The sequence below is a fragment of the Myotis yumanensis genome, unplaced genomic scaffold (assembly GCF_028538775.1).
Source record: "Myotis yumanensis isolate MYYU_CA2020_CCGP unplaced genomic scaffold, mMyoYum1.0.hap1 SCAF_7, whole genome shotgun sequence".
NCBI classification, from domain to species: Eukaryota; Metazoa; Chordata; class Mammalia; order Chiroptera; family Vespertilionidae; genus Myotis; species Myotis yumanensis.
The window spans coordinates 62,933,906-62,950,453 of NW_027223758.1; the positions used below are offsets into that span (position 1 = coordinate 62,933,906).

At 38.3% G+C, this 16,548-nt stretch overlaps 1 protein-coding gene across 3 annotated transcripts in view; it reads right to left on the minus strand.

The window, feature by feature from the left end:
* Positions 1 to 16,548, minus strand: part of PIEZO2 (piezo type mechanosensitive ion channel component 2) — a 328,473-nt gene that overhangs the window by 71,916 nt on the left and 240,009 nt on the right. For 2 of the 3 annotated variants that reach the window (XM_070420674.1, XM_070420672.1), the window contains exons 14-21: positions 15,393 to 15,516; positions 14,459 to 14,745; positions 13,171 to 13,319; positions 10,916 to 11,089; positions 7,009 to 7,050; positions 1,559 to 1,591; positions 978 to 1,192; positions 28 to 188 (exon numbers count right to left, since the gene is read on the minus strand). In XM_070420674.1, coding sequence (XP_070276775.1) covers positions 28 to 188; positions 978 to 1,192; positions 1,559 to 1,591; positions 7,009 to 7,050; positions 10,916 to 11,089; positions 13,171 to 13,319; positions 14,459 to 14,745; positions 15,393 to 15,516 — 1,185 coding nt within the window. The remainder of the gene's footprint in view (positions 1 to 27; positions 189 to 977; positions 1,193 to 1,558; positions 1,592 to 7,008; positions 7,051 to 10,915; positions 11,090 to 13,170; positions 13,320 to 14,458; positions 14,746 to 15,392; positions 15,517 to 16,548) is intronic. The other variant, XM_070420673.1, reaches the window with a different exon arrangement.

Consider the following 16,548-nt stretch of genomic DNA (forward strand, 5'->3'; position numbering starts at 1 on the left):
CTGACGATGCAACAAATGTTCACTTGCCTCTTTCACAGAGACCCAGATAATGTACGATGAAACAATTTTGATGATATGCAACTCCAAAATCCACCACATGAACACCTGCAGCTTGTGAAAGTACTCCAGGAACTTGAGGAAGAGCACTGTGAGGCGGTCAATCACCAGATGCCATTTGTTCCTTAAATCTGCAAAAACAGGAATTCAGCCAAAAACATACAAAAAGTGGACATGTTTGTTTTGTGTGTGTGTTTTTGAGAGGGAGGCATTGTTATTTAAAGCATATCTTGTAAGGTTCAGTTTGGAATAAGAAAATGCAAAATAAGAGTAGTGGGTAAACTCTAAGACTGCCGAAATCTGGTGAAGGGTAAGTCTAACACTCCCATGTGGTGATGATGACTTAGGCAGCAAGTCCAGGGACAAGGTTACTTTTCTCTCCCTTTTAATTTAATTAATGTGAAGAAGAATCTTGACCTGATTATCTCTTAAAGCTGAACTATGATTCCCTAATTTCCTGGGAATATAAAGTAACACGAGCTCCATCTAAATGACATTCTTATTGCCAAAGTCATGCTTCTGTAAGTGCCATGCTCCTTCCAGGGGCTTGACTAGAGAGTGGGGAAAGCTCTCGGTGGACTGCGGGAGCAGCCAGGCAGCCAGCTGCCGGAGGTGGGAAGAGCCTGCACCCCTGGCAACAGCAGGTGAATGCTAAGCATCAGTGTGACCCAGCCTCAGTTCACAAAATGTGGTCAGGCTCATTTTAATCATAGCTTCCAATCAAATTAGTCATTTCCTTCTTTCTGCCTTTGCAAATGGAACAGAAACATTTCACTAGAGCAACCACAACACCACACCCCAATTTTTGTTTTACTCAATGGGTCTAATATGGATCTGTTTGGTACAAGTCTGTGCTTCATTCGCTGGGCTGGTCTGTCTGCCACCATTTCCTGAACAGCTCCCGGCAGTGAGTGAATTACCTGATGTCTCTTCCTCCTCTTCATCTTCTTCTTCCTCCTCCTCCTCCTCCTCGCTGTCTTTCCCAAGTTCACCCTTCTCCACTTTTTCAGAGCATCCCTCTGGTTTCTCCTCACCAAACTCAGCCCCCTGCTTCCCCTCCAGCTTCTCCGGGCTGGCGGTCAGGGTCAGGTTCAGCATGGCGAGGTCTGGCAGGCTTCCTTCAGGGTGGGCCAGCCTGTTGGCAGACAGCAGCGGAGTCAGGAGGGGCAAGGAGGCTGGGAGACAGCCGAGTGAGTGAGGGGCGTGTTACAGGAGGAGAAACAAAAATGAACATCAGTGCGTTTGCACAGGCCTTGCAAGGTGGGGTGGTTAGCCTCTTGTCACTTTTTTTTAAAAGCTTTTTCTAAAACCAAACTGTAAACTCACTTAGGTTTTGTTATCTCTTCCAATTCAGGTTGTAGTGATTAGTCAAGTCATGAGAGCTCTAGACACCTAAACTTGACATTTTTCCCGGAGGAGACAATGGTCAGAGTTTAGGATGTAGAAGCATGAAATGGTGTCATGTAGAGCAAGCATTTCATGGCTTCACAGGGGGACTTACGCATTTTGGTGGATTGGTAATTTTTTCTTGATGCTGCTCAAAGTAATTGAAATAGAAAGGAAAAAAAAAAGGAGATGAGAACAGAAGAGTTATAAGGACTATCAGAGATCACACATCATGCTACATATCATCCACTATGTGCGGCTGCGGGAAGTGCTAACACAAATGCATTCCAGGGTGGCATCAGCAGCGTGCATGTGCTGGGGACCCTGGGCTTGGCAACTGGTTTGAGAGTGGACAGGACTGCAGGTTGTAAGGGAGAGAACATGTAAGCTACTGAGGCAAATCATGTCATGCTTTTTTAGTAACGCAGCAAACCATCCCTCAAGAACCAAGTCATTCACATTTTATACAGGTTTTCAAACGATTCTTAACGAATGTGTGCTTTCCGTCAACCTTTGCATAGACTCATCCCGTTCTGCCATCATTTCAAGCATATGCGGTGGGTGCTAAATGCTTCCAGAAGGGTGTCTGCGTGATGTCCCCGTTCACGGGCACGGATGTGACCTGCTGTGCTAGCCTTGAGAGAGGGCAGGAGAGCAGCCTCACCGAGCAGGGACAGCAGCCAGGGCATTGCAGCTGATTTCACAGTGGATAAGAACAAGTATGATCTATATCTTGATTTTTTAAAACGTTCTTTTTATTCATATTCAAATGAATGTTTGAAGGAACACTTGTGGGTAATAGAGTAGGTATTAGGAAAAGGTCTGCCGGAGATCCTGATGGTCTTCTCCATTTGTCATAATTAATCTATACATATCAGCTTCGTTGTCACAGGATGAACAATTAATAATGTTATCCTACCTGTATAATTGTGGGCTCTGATTAAATTATTTAACCCTCCTGGGATTTAATTTATTTTCTCTAAAATGAGGAAGTTTGGCTAGATAAAAATCTAAGCTTACTTGCAAATGGTTGGTTTTATATTTGAAACACACCAATGATTGGATAACTATTGGAATGAATCTACATTGTCCTTCAATTTTCAGAGAGGTTATCATTCAAAAATAATTACTTAAAAATTTTTTATTGATATTTAGAGAATGAAGAAGGGAGAGGGAGAGAAACATCGATGTGAGAACGAAACATCGATTAGCTGCCCTGACCGGGAATCAAATTGGCAACCCAACCGACTGAGCCATCCCGGCCTGCTTGTTGTCAAGCAGGTAAATTAAATAATGCCAGAAACAAATTTTCAATTGCATGAAGAAATAACATTCTAAGGATGTTTCAGCCCTGCTGGAAGGAGTTAAGTGGACATATTTTCTAAAGCTAGTCAATGGACCCTACCATGGTTGGGAAAAGTTGCCCAGTCTTGAAACTGCCATATCAAATGTTACACACCAGCACTGCGAATCACACCGCAGCGAGCACATGGCTGTTCCTGTTTGTCAGCACTCTACAGAGCAAATGGTACTAAATGCAAAAGCAGTCAGGTGCTGCGGTTGTCAGGTGTCAGTATGTATATGCTCTCTTCAGCATTGCCAGGGGGCTTGCATTTTGTAGGTGAGAAGATAAACATTTTTGTCACGACAGGGATTTCTAGCTTTTACTGTGGAGGTATGGCCATCTCAGAGTGCGTTTCTAATGTCTCCATCGACACTGCCATGGCTTGGTACTGACAAAGAGCTTTCTAATAATTCGTGTTATTTATGGAGTAAAGCACAGAGATGAAGCTGTTTCTGCACCTGCTACGGTGGCTACATAACAAAAGTCCTCAAGCAACAAGGCCCCAAAGTGCCCTTCCACACAGGGTGTACTGAGTGGAGTTTATTGAATGAAAGACTCAAAGAAAATACAGTTTTCTTTCCTGAGTCTCCAGGAAAGAATGTATACCTTCATGTAGCCTTTCCCCCCACAAGCAAATGAAAAAGAAAGGATCCAGATTTTCCAAGCTACACTAAAAATCACACTCTAGGACCAACATTCCCTGAAACATTTGGCTAAGGAACTTAAAGCACTGGTAATTTTTTTTTTTACTGATTATCACGTGTGAATTACCGAATCATCATATGAAGGGTTTCTATTTCAGGCCTCCAAATAGCCCCCTCCCTCCTACTTCCATCAATCCCACTTCTTTCATGCCTTTTCCCACGGGAGCTCATGTTCCTCTCTGCATTCTCTTTAATCATGCTTACAACTTTGTTGCCTTGTTTTTATTGTGATTCAGGCTCTGACCATTAATCCTCTCACTATTTCTTAAATAAAATAAAAGTTCTCTCCCTGACTGTTCTTTTGCATTCTAACAAAACAGATGATATTTATCTGTTTATTCACCCTCTCTTTCCTTCATGATTACACAGCCCTTTGTGTGTGTGTTTCTCTATTTTTACCAACATCATTTTAGTCTAATTATGATTCTGAGGACTCTCTCCTGGAGGTCAGAAATCCAGTTGTACTCTACTCATATCCCTGGCAAAATTCAGCATTATGCTTGGCATACACTATGATTCATTGACTGTTTGGTGACCAAATTCTATGCATTGGAGAGGCATTTTTTGTTTGTTTTTGTTAATCCTCACTGGAGGATATTTTTCCCTTGATTTTTAGAGAGGGTAAAAGGGAGAGAAAGAGACCAAAACATCAATGTGAGAGAGACACATCGATTGGTTGCCTCCTGCACATACCCTGACCAGGGCAGGGGAACCTGCAACCAAGGTACATAACCTTGACTGGAATCAAATCCAGAACCCTTCAGTCTATGGGCTGAGCTCTATCCACTGAGCCAAACTGGCTAGGGCGAGGCATTCTTATTTGAAACAGCAGAAACAGGTTATGTTACATGGAGAATTAAAGAGGCTTAATTCTGTACAAGAATTTGATGTTGAAAAGCCACATATTAAGCTAGTTCCAATTAAAGAAAATGGAAATTCTACCTTTGTAAAATCTCCATCTATATTCCATTTACTTATAACTATTTTGATTTGGAATATGTGGTAATGCAAACTGCATTCACCCCATTCATTAGACTACTAGAAAGAAGATTTCTTGCAAACCTAGAGTGTTCATAAGTAACATTTAAAGTATAATTTTATAGTGTTTAAGATTATTTTCTAGAAACTATAAGCACTTTTTGAAGACTGCATTCATAGAGGAGCAAATGACTTGTAAATTTAATATCACATCTTAAACATGTGTGGTACTAATTCCTCCAAACTAATCCACTAGGCAGGATGGGGAGTAAATGGCTTCCATTTCTTTCTATGTGGGAGAAATACCCATTGCTCCCTCTAAAGTATTCTAATACATACTGATTACCAATTCAGTTGGATCTTCCCCACAATTCTTCATATCATTGAAATGTCATCAGTCACCTATTCTTCTCAACACTTTGCCTTGCCTCCTACCTTATAAGGTAATGTCTACATTTTAATCAACCCAGAAGTTGATTGAATGCAGCTAACCCACTTTCATTGGGGACTTAAAAGCACAACAGTGAGCATAAATAAATTATGGGGAAAATAAAGTTTCTTTACTTAATAAAAGCATTCACCTTATCATTCTAATCAAAAGTAGGTTTTCTTCAAAACTGAACACACATACTGCCTTTCAGAAGCACATGTTCCTAATATATGGAGACGGAAGATGATTTGACTTTGGGTGGTGGGCACATAGTGCAGTATACAAATCTTGTAACATAGAAATCTACAGCTGAAACCTATCTGATCCTATTAACCCGTGGCCCCAATAAATTTAATTTTAGAAAAACCCTCAAGAAGCACATGTTATCAAGTGAGAGACAAGTTTGTTTGGTAACATTTTTTTCTGGGCATAGCTCTGGCCTTTATTAACATGCTAACACTCAGACAACAGTAAAAGATTCCACTAGGAAGAGGATAGTGCCAATGTTGGAATACTTGGAGTTTTTAATCATTTTGAATCTTGATCATTTTGGGACTCCTGAGTGAATTCAGGGGCCTGGTGACTTGGGGTAACAAGCATAAGTTTCTCTCAAGAGATAAGTCTCAGGCAATCAGGACCGAAACTTGCATCAGGCTCTGCCTACCTGGCCCATAAACCAATTCCTGTCCTCTTTGGTGTCCCTTCCATCTCCTCATAAAGCAAGTGGTAAACACTTTATGAGAAACACAAAGAGAGAAAGAGATAATAGTCCCTCATGTTTTGAGCGATGAGATTTAAATACTTGCTCCAGATTTCTAGCTAGAGTCTGTATTGTACTTCTGTACCTATCAGCTAAAAATTGGAGGTTCACTTTGCTCTCTCAGGTTGTCAACAAACTGGCTTCTGAAAGCAACCAGCCAGTCCTCATTCCTCCTTCTTTCGCAATCTGCACAAGGATGCACTAATTTTTCGCACTTCCTTTTAGAAGTTCTACCCCCTAAGGTTTGCTATTTGGTTGTCAGCCTTGGGATTTTACCTATGAGAAAAGTGAATAGAATTAAAAAAAAAAAACTCTTTCAAAGAGGCATGTTAATTGGATTTATTGCAAGATAAGTGTTTCTATTACTTAAATTATTGGTTTTATTACTGATGACATGAAGTTTTGGGAGTGGATATTTAATTGACCTAGTTAATAAAATAAGAATAGTTTTAGTAAATGAGATGCCAAAGGATCTTTACTCTGAACTGTTGGGGCACTTGAGGACAAATATATACACAATACTATCAATGCCACTCTTTGTGGTCACTTGCATTTTTTTTTTATCTCCCCAGCTAGGTGACATGCATCTAAGATAGGGTTGTGTCTCAGTGTCTGTCTTTGTGCCTTTTGTGTTATGTAAATATATTGTGAAATCTGGTGATGTAAAATATCATTCTTCAATATGTAGAGCTATATTTGAAAAAAATCAATGTTTTAATTTTCTTTTCACCATGCACTGTTGTGACTACTTTCACTTCATTTAGTAAATATCTACTGAGGGTCAACTAATGGGTAAGACCCCAAGGTAGGTGATATGTGGATACCTTGGTGATTTATACAGGGCCTCCAGGCCTGGGAAGCTGACACCTCTGACCAGGGAGATAAGACAAGCAGGCAGATAGAGGGCTGGGAGGCAAGTGTTGGGAGGTAGCGATCAGAAAGGGCCATGGGAATTCAGAGGAAGGACAGTTACTTTTAGCAGGAAAGCTGGCGCTTATGGGCAAGTCTGTGGAGGAGGTGGTTCTTGAGCTGAGCTCTCAATTACGTGTTGAAGAGAAAGATGAGCTCCCAGGCCAGCCTTGAACTAATTCTACCAAAGAAATTTGAACCAAGACCAAAGGCTGAGCACCAGCTGAAGACCCTCGTCAACCTCCTCCGAATCCACTTGGCGGCACCATTTGGTATACACACCAAATGGTTTGATTTGCAAAATACATCCATGAGCATACCTGAAGACCATTGTCCACTATCTGGTGACATAACTTTTCAGTTACAAAACAGTTAGGTGTTTAACATACCAAGAGACCCTTCTTAACAAAAACAAGAGAGAAAACATTGAAGTACCCACCTATTTATTATTAGATATACACGCCCATTGACTTTGGCATGGCTACGAGGTGAGAGGTGGAAGCACAAGGTTGCATGCGGTGGCAATAGAGAAAGGGTGGAGAGAGAAAGGAGATTGTTAGACAGAGACAAATAAAGCAGATTGTGTTTTGTAAGCATTCCATCATCAGGTATGTCATCAACACACATTTCACGCACCCCAAAACAGATAGCAACATCCAATAGGAACATGAAATTAGACACGTTCAGGAAAAATATAACAAGTCTCTCCATTCTTCTCATCCCTTCCCATCTTACATACCTTATTAAAAATTTGTAATGTTTACATTTTCAGAGTATCCCTATCAAATAAAATACAATCTCAAGGATTAATTCTTACTCTTTTTCCAGAATTAAAAAAAAATAAAATCCTATTAGATAACCATATTCACCATATTGTTCTCTAAGGTTTTCCTAAAAGAGAAGCTTAAAAAAAGTCATTTTATTTCTATATGCATCACAATACCTTCAAATTTAAGACAAATTGCAGTGGTGGATATTTAAATAAGTAATGAATATTTAGTACATTATTATTAAGTATATATTATATCAGAATTATAACTGTGGTATGATATTATATATTTTTATCAATATATGAGCGAAATGATCGTCCTGAGAATACCAACTTAGAAATAATAATATTCTCGTATGTATTTCATAAAACTTTTTCATAATGCTGACTTTACAAATTTGGTACAGCTAAGCACAATAAATTTTGCTCCAGACATGTGACATTTCCCTACACTACCTATGTGTACAATGCACATAGCACACACACGCAATGGACAAAATAGGACAAGGACAGTTGGATATTTACAGAAACAATAGTGCTTGCACCAATTTAAGGAACACAATAATTTGATTATTCCCAATTTGTGGGCCCTCTTTATTAAAGCATCTATGAAGGAGGTGGGAGAGAGAAAGCCAAGCATGACAGTTAATCCAAGTTCTGAAAATATTTCTTTTTCGTTTTTTAAAAATATATTTTTATTGATTTCAGAGAGAAAGGGAGAGGGAAAGAGAGATAGAAACATCAATGATGGGAGAGAATCGTAGATTGGCTGCCTCCTGCATGCCCCACACTGGGGATCAAGCCCACAATCCAGGGATGCGTCCTTGATTGGAACTGAACCAGGGACCCTCAGTCTGCAGGCCCGATGCTCTATCCACTGAGCCAAACCAGCTAGGGCGTGAAAATGATTCTTCTTCTTCATCATTTCAAATTTAATGTAGTCAATGATTAGGACTCCAGAGACAATAATAATAATAATAATAATAATAATATGAGGTGCACATTATAAGTAAGAAAAATACTACAATGGGAAAGAGTTGCTAAAAAGATGGGCTATAGAGCATATGTTTGAAGTTAAAATTTGGGAGCTTTTATATTAAACTCTTATATGAAGTCCAAAAATACTAAACTGGAGTGAGTCCTTCAAATTCCTTAAGGTTCCAGAAGGCTTTTTTTCCCCAACACAAAACTAAAAATAAAATCCCATGTACCTAAGCTCTTCAGATAGCTGCTATTATTACTCTCTCCTTACCCTTTAAATTTTATTGGAAAGTTAACTGTTAAGGGTGTGCTTAGTGATAAAGCAAAGCTGTGAGGAAGGCAAGCAGTGACCTCACACTGCTCCAGATCATTGCAACCTTTCTTCTCTTACTACGGTGTAGAGAGTAAGGGCTGTAAATGTAGCAGCCGAGGAAACATGGGAAATGCATCTTGACATGAGGCTGTAGTCCCTCCCCTGAAACTACAGGATTGAATAACATTCTATATACTCAAGGGAATTCAGTTTTCACATGCCCTCTATTTCAAAAGTTGTGATTCCTTACCTTTTCTGAGATGTATTTCCTTCTATAAAACTATGGTCCTAAAATTCTCTGTTGTTTTGTTTTTGTTTTTTAATTGTGACTTATATCTCTATTTGGCTGTGTGAAAGAGGACTCAGACATGACAATAAAAAATAACGGTGGCCTGGGCTCTCACTAACTGTAGTAGGAGGGACATATGCAACCAAATTAAAAAATAATAATAATAATAATAATAATGGCAAGAAAAGGCTCCTACATAGAAAAGAAAGATGCAAGGGAAAAAGGGCATCTAGAAGAAACAAATTAAAAAGGATTCATTAGAAATTAGTAATAATTATATTTGTTTCACAAACATTTCAAATCTCTGCTGACTAAAATATTTTTCTTGATTACTAAATATGACTTTTTGAAAAAAATGATGAGGGTTTGTAATTGAATAAACTATGTTACATCGTCAGAGTTAAATATCAAACGCTAGTTTGACCCATATGTATCACAAGCAATGTCAAAAGAATCATTAAATAATATTTTTTCTAATTATTAAAAATTCAGTTGTCTATGCAGGCATTGCTTTTATAAATTTTTAATCTTAGTGTTATTTCTCCTGCCAACAAGTTTGCCTACAAATAATCTCTCCTAGGGACCCCCAAACTTCTGTTTTTCTTATATTTTTATTTTTTTAAATTTATACTTCAATTAATGTTGATATACAATATTATATTAGTTTCAGGTGCATAACAGTGATTAGACATTTATATACCTTCCAAAATGATCACCCTGATAAGTCTAATAACTACTTTATGTTTCTGAATGTTTGATTCTCCTTGAAGGCAGCAACTTACCCCGTCCACACCCTTCTCCTCCTGGGGCACTAGGAGGATACAGGTTTTCATTGAGCTTGATTATTTATGGTGGTAAAAGGGTAAGAAATAATGACTGGCTGACACACTGACAGTCATCTGGAGCATGCTCAGAATGAAAACTAAATGTAAGCTCAGGTTCAACAAAACACAAGGAAAACAAATCTGCTAGTCATAAGTAAAGAGAAAACAACTATAAAATGTTTCTCATCATCAAATAAAAGTGTTTTTGAGTTATCCACAATTTCAGCTCTTATTAGAGCAGGAAATTGAAAGCTTGGTATTTCACAAACTCTGCCTGATGAAATATTACTTCATTTTCTTTTGATGTACGCATTTTTTCCCTTGAAAAGAGTTAGGGAAATTTTCAACTGTGGCATCTACACTCCTTAATACAGCCCTTGGCTTTCTTAGTTACTGAACAAGCGTTTTCCCAAAACTGAATCATAGACTAACTATGAGGCAGAGAAGAAAATCAGTATTGACATTCATAGAAGAATGATGGCAATTTTCCTGTGATACAACAGATTGGGGAATTTGCAATAATCCATTGGGGTTTCAGCACACATGGGCGGGGGGAGAGCAATATCCCCTCTGTTACTTGTAATCACTTTATATTTATTGTTGCAAAGATAACAACAGAATGCTGATAAAAGATGTCTTCACTTTTTCTTCTTAAATGTTATTCTAGTTACAAATAGGGAACAATCAAATTACTGTGTTCCTTAAATTGGTGCAAGCACTATTGTGGATGGTAGATTCTGTCCTGTTAGCGAAGGTTCATTTCCAAAACAGAAGGGACAATTCTGCCCAATCATCTTTTGGAAAGCTCTCACTCACAAGGACTTCCTTAGTGGTTTTCAGCACAATAGAAAACTCCTTTGAATTAGTTAGACACAAAATATACATCACCAACTCTAAACTATTTTAGTCTACACAGCTACTCTGAATCTACTCAATAACTACCAAAGGTCACTTTATATTAATGTCATAATCATTACCAACTGTTTCAAAAAGTGTCATCAAATATCCCACATTTTTTTTCTTTTTTCCCCCTCACTTACAGGTTGATACTCATGGAAAGTTCAAGGTTGAAACTCTAAATTAGATTATTGGCTTTTTGCAAGGTGGCCAAGGAAGGAGGGAAATTTGGGCTGCCTTCTTAAGAGGTGCGTGCTTCTTGCGTTCACTCACCTGTAGATGGGGCTGTCTTCCTTGCTGGGAATGGAATTTAGGTCTGTGAGTTCTAGGAACCGGTCATGGAAATAGTGAAGGTGTAAAATGCACACCAGCAGAAAGGAGGTTGGGATGAATATGCGAGTGAATAGTTCAGCCATGCTGAACTGCTTTAAGCCGAGATCCTCAAGCCTGCAGGGGGTTGGGGGGGTTGGGGGCAGAGAAACAAGACCCTTTCTTAGGCAATGAAGACACAGTCTTTTTACTGTAAATGACACCTTCGTCAGGTGTCCAGCAGTCCAATTTACCAGCTTTCACAGTGGATAATAACAACCTTGATATTGCCAAATTCAGTGACTGCTTCTCTGTCTTTGTTTAATTTTGCCTCTATTCCTTCTTGAAACAACCCCGGTCTTCATGCCCCCACACTGTCCTGGTTTCCCTCTTCTGTCACCACCTCCTGCTTTTCCATTGAACCTCCAGATGCTGAAATACCCCAGGGCTCAGTACTCAGTCCTTCTGGAGCTTAGTTTCCCTAGAAAATACAAGCTCCTCCTGGGGATTTAAATACCATCTTTACATCAGTGACTCAGATGTGCATTTAAAATGTAGGCTTGTCCTGTGGACTCTCACTCTCATACCAAAATGTCTACTGGAAGTTGGTTGTTTCATAGATATTTCATACTTGTGTTTTGAAAACAGTATTCTTAATTTCCCTACTTTCCTCAGCCAAGCTGTTCTCTACCTCTCTCACCACTCGAGTCTCCTCTGGTAAATCAGTCTAACTTGTGCCAAATTCCAAAGTCAGGAAGTCTTCCTTGATTCTTTTTTTTCTTAAATCTCATTCATCCACTTTGCCTTCACTGCCTGCCTGAACATCTCCTGAATCTGCACTTCTGCTGTCCATCTCTACCACCACTGATTCTGGGTGAAGCCACCATCACGTCTCACAGGTTCACTGCTATTGCTCACTGGGCAGTCTTCTTGTTTTTCTACTCGTACCTCCTGACACATCACTTTTTCTCAGTTAGGTGCTTTAAAGACTTTTTAAAATTGCACCAAGAATAAATACCAACCAGTACTACCAAGAAGTCATGTTCGTCCTGGGTGCCTGGTTGAACTCTCCCACCTCTTCTCCTCTTCTCCTTCTACTCTCCACCCCCTTGCTCCTGGCGGAGAGCTTTCCTTCAGTTCCTTATATGTGCCAATTTCTGTCCAGCCTTTTGCATTTGCTGTTCCCTTTGCCTGGGATGCTCTTGAGCATCTCAGATCTCAACTCACGCATTTTTTCTAAATACAAGCTCCTTCTTATAGTTCAGGTGGGACTTAAGTGACACCTCCTCAGTGCAGCCTGCCTTGACCACTTCATGTATGTTTGGAATCCCTCATTGTTCACTACCTCAGCCTGTTTTTGTTTCCTTCACAAACTAGTCACAATTTATAATTAATTTATACATTAAGTCTCTCTTTGGTTTGTCTCCTCTGCTAGAATATAAACTGCAAAGGGCTTAGATTCTGTCTGTCTTGCTTCCTGTTGTATTCCCAGGCACAGAACAGTGTCTGGCACATGGAAGGCATTCAATAAATATTTGTTGAATACATATTAAATATGTGTTAGTCTAGCTGCTTGGTGATCCTTTTCATCTCTTCTCTTAGCCACCAAAGTATATTTACTCGATGCCCAATTCTGGTTGGATTTCTACACTAATTTCAGTTATTTAAAGAAGCAAACTAGAAAAGGATAGAGTGCCATCTATTACACGCACAAGGAAAATCATTTCATAACCACTAGTCTATCAGCACTTAAATAATTTTTCCCTGTGTCATCAATTGCTCCTTATAATCATGGCACAAGCTACACGAGTGAGGAGAGGCTGCTGCTTTATATAGTGAGTCCATGAACTACTGATGAACTGAAGAGCTGAGCTTCCATTTGGAAACCAGAAAACATGACTGGTTAAGTACTAAACAGGTGTGTTTCACATAAAACTGACTTTAGAAAATGTAATTTCATTAAAATAGAGCTGAAAATTCACTTTCGGTCGATTCACTTTTCAGTCAGTATTCACAGAGTCCTTTTTATGTGCCAAGATCAGGATTAGATGGAGAGAACACAAATGAATAAGACACAAATCCTGTTCTGAAGAAACTTATAGACATTAACTACACCAGGTTTTACTAAAATCTTCCATAGAAGTGTTTTGAACAATATGCAGTCAAGTCTTAATCCTGCTTGTCACTTTTACATTCCTTCATACACCAAAATTGCTTACTTTTCTCTTTTCAATCCAGTCATATTTTGCCACAGGCCTGGGAAGTTTTCAAACTGATATGTGTATATAAAGATAAGCACCAGCATAGTGTAAATAACCACAGACATCCAAAAATATTTTAGAATTCTTCTCCACCATTCATAGTGCACCTGTGAATCAGTCATTGAAAAACAAACAAAAAACTGGTTATAGAAAAAAATCACAAAAAATGTCCAGTTTATTCAACTAAGACAGATGATGATATTTACAAATACTTGAAAATAAAGTCTAAGTTCTGTTCCTCATGGAGTTGAATGGATCTGGATTGGAATCTCGGTAGCACCCCAAGTTAACTATGTCTTCAGGCAAGTGGCTGGGCCATACTAAGCTTCTGATTCCTCCTCTGTAAGTAACCACTCTGAGAGTTGTTAAGAGGATAAAATAATGTTTGTAAAGCTCTTAGCACAAGCTATGGTCTATAGGACATTCAAGGAACAGTATAGTAGATGCTGCCATCATTTTGTTTATAGCTTGGAGAAAACTGCCTCAGTTTTGAAATCAATGGGGTAGTATATGATTAAAAATGTGAAACCACCATGGAGAGAAGACATTGTTCTTTACTACAAGCCCATGGATGTTCATTAGAGAGCACCTCCCTGAACTTTTAAGAGTATTTCAAAACTTGATTTATTTCAGTTGATATATTTTTATCTCCACATGTAATATACTCTTGTTTATTACAGTTGCTTCATGTGTTTTATTGGCTGCATGCAAGAATATTTTACTGCTGCACTTGTTTCTATCATTGAATTAAAACTTTTATCATCAGTTAAAACTGAATTTGTAGAGAAACTAATGAAGTATAATACAATATTCTATAACTTCTAATTAATAAAGTGCTTAAGCAGTTGACACATTACAATAGAGGTGTATCACACACCCAGTTTTCTGATTCCAGACTCTAGAACACAAGTGAACTGAGTATCATTCAGTATTTTAGATTATCCAGTCATTGTTCTTAAATTGCTATTAAAATTAACCTAATTTTATAGGCTCCTTTTTTAATCAAACATTTTTGAAAAGCTGATGAACTATTTTTAATTGCTTTTTAAGAACCTAAAATTTTAAAATTATGAACAAACTGGTCACTTCCCATTTTAGAGTTCTTAATATGTAATATTTGAATTGAATATCACTTAAATGATATTTGTTCACGGGATTATTATAGTAACTTAGAATGCCATCATAGGAAGTGCACATAGATTCCTGGGTGTGAGAATTAAAAACTAGAGGACAATTGATGACCCACCTGATACAAGGCCACACAGAACAGAAACAGCACCATGTAGATGATTTTGTACATCACAATTTTACCCTCGAAGCTGACAAAGAAGAACATTCCTCCACAGACGTAGATCCAGTACTTAATGAACATGGCCTCCACCAAATTGCCAAGGACTTTCATGATGTCCTGGTCATCATCTTCTTCCACCTCCTCCTCCTCTTCTTTCTTACTCTCTTGCTTCTCTTCCATTTCTTCCTCTTCTTCCCCCTTCTCTTCAGCCTCTCCTTCCACTTGTGTATCTTGTTCGTCATCTTCAAAATAAAAGACTGTGCCATTACACCGAGCTGGTTCCCTGACCAAAACCACACTTCGAACAGGTGTCAGATGTGGGATATGGAAGCATGTATTTTATGTGTTACTATGTGATTTGAATGGTTTTAGACTGTTCTAGTAAACCAGGAAGCATTTATAACTAATCATAGTCAAATTTTATAACCTTTCTATGATATATTTTAAAAGAAATAAATTTGGTAATATTTTATACTAATCTTTTAGAATACCTACTTCATTTGCAATATCCATGATAGCTTTAAGTACAACAGGTTCTAGAAAAATAAATAGGCAACAATAACACAAATTAAAACTACTGTTTCAATTTTGAATTCTGATTGTTTGGTGGCTCTTACAATATTACCTTAGAAAAATAATTTAACTTCTTTTAGCCTCTTCTTCCTTCTTCCCTTAAGTGTGAATCACTTTTGTGAGGATCAAATGATACAATATTTTCAAAAACTCCTGTGAATCTCATGTGTAATTTAAATCTCACGTCGTTCAATACTGCTATTTATCACTCCAAGTGAATGTTCACCTTCCACCTAGTCTGAAGCATAGGGGCTCTTTCTCTGTGATTCTGCTGGGCACAAAAATCTCCAGTCACACACTGTACACACTAATTTACCTTTTTCTTCAATTTCCTGAGTTTCAATTTTGACCTCAGATAAAAGAGCTTCCTTTTCTCGAAGAGCTTTTTGCTCGGTGAGGTGTTGCCTCAGCAGTAGCCAAAAAGTAATGGTGAAAAGTATCTGAAAATAGGGAATTAGCAAAACCAGAATTAAGCCACCATTCTGGGTGTAAATACATTTCAACAAATGCAACATGTTCTCCACATTTCAGTGGGAGCTTGCTCAATTAACCTTTCTATTCGAGACAGTGTCAAGCACCTGCTTGATTTCTGTTGGGAAGGTGAGTTAAAAGCCAGGTTTTGAAGGTGGTAGTTAATGTAGTTTGGTGGAGCCAGAAATGAGACACTCTAGGAGCTGAAGAATGTGGCAAAATAGCTGTGTCTGCCTCCATCGGAGGAGTTCAGACCTTTGAAGACCCAGGACATATTTTTCTTTCTCTTAATTTCTGTCCCAGTGACCCATCTGGTATCTGTTAACAGTGTGTGTTTAATAATGTGCTTTGACCAATGTCACCATGATAGATATTTTATGATCTTGGAGTTGTATTATTACCTATAACAAAGTCTTGCTGCCTTTTTTTTTTAAACTCCTGGGTACACTAAAATATAAGTAGAGACCTTAGTTTCCCCAGAATAACATTTTTATAAGTAAAAAAATTTATTGCCCCCCAAATTTCCCTCTCCCCCAAAGAACTGTTAGTTCTAAATTAGACAGGAGGTAATTCAACTAGTTAGATGACATGCAATTTCATCAATATTAAAGTTTGGGAGTGAAGGTGAGAGTAGGGTAGGTATGGATGTTTTATATGAATGAATTAATAAACAAATAAATGAATGAATAAAGTAGTCATGATCTATGAACACAGAGGATTATGATCCAATTCACCTATTAGGATTAGCATTCACCTGTTAGGTTTTTTTTCCTTTACCTCCAATAGCCTTCACCAAAAAATCTGTTATAAGAACCAATCCTCTGTGTGGTCTACTCAACACCCCATTTATGTCTGATTGCTTTTATGATATGCCTTGTAACATATAAAAAGGTGAATTTCATGTGATGTAAATGAATGTCTCTCTCAGAGAGCAATTCTCTTCCTAAAGAAGGGTTTCAAGGCTCATTCATAATTACACATGATTGCTTTTACTGTCTTAA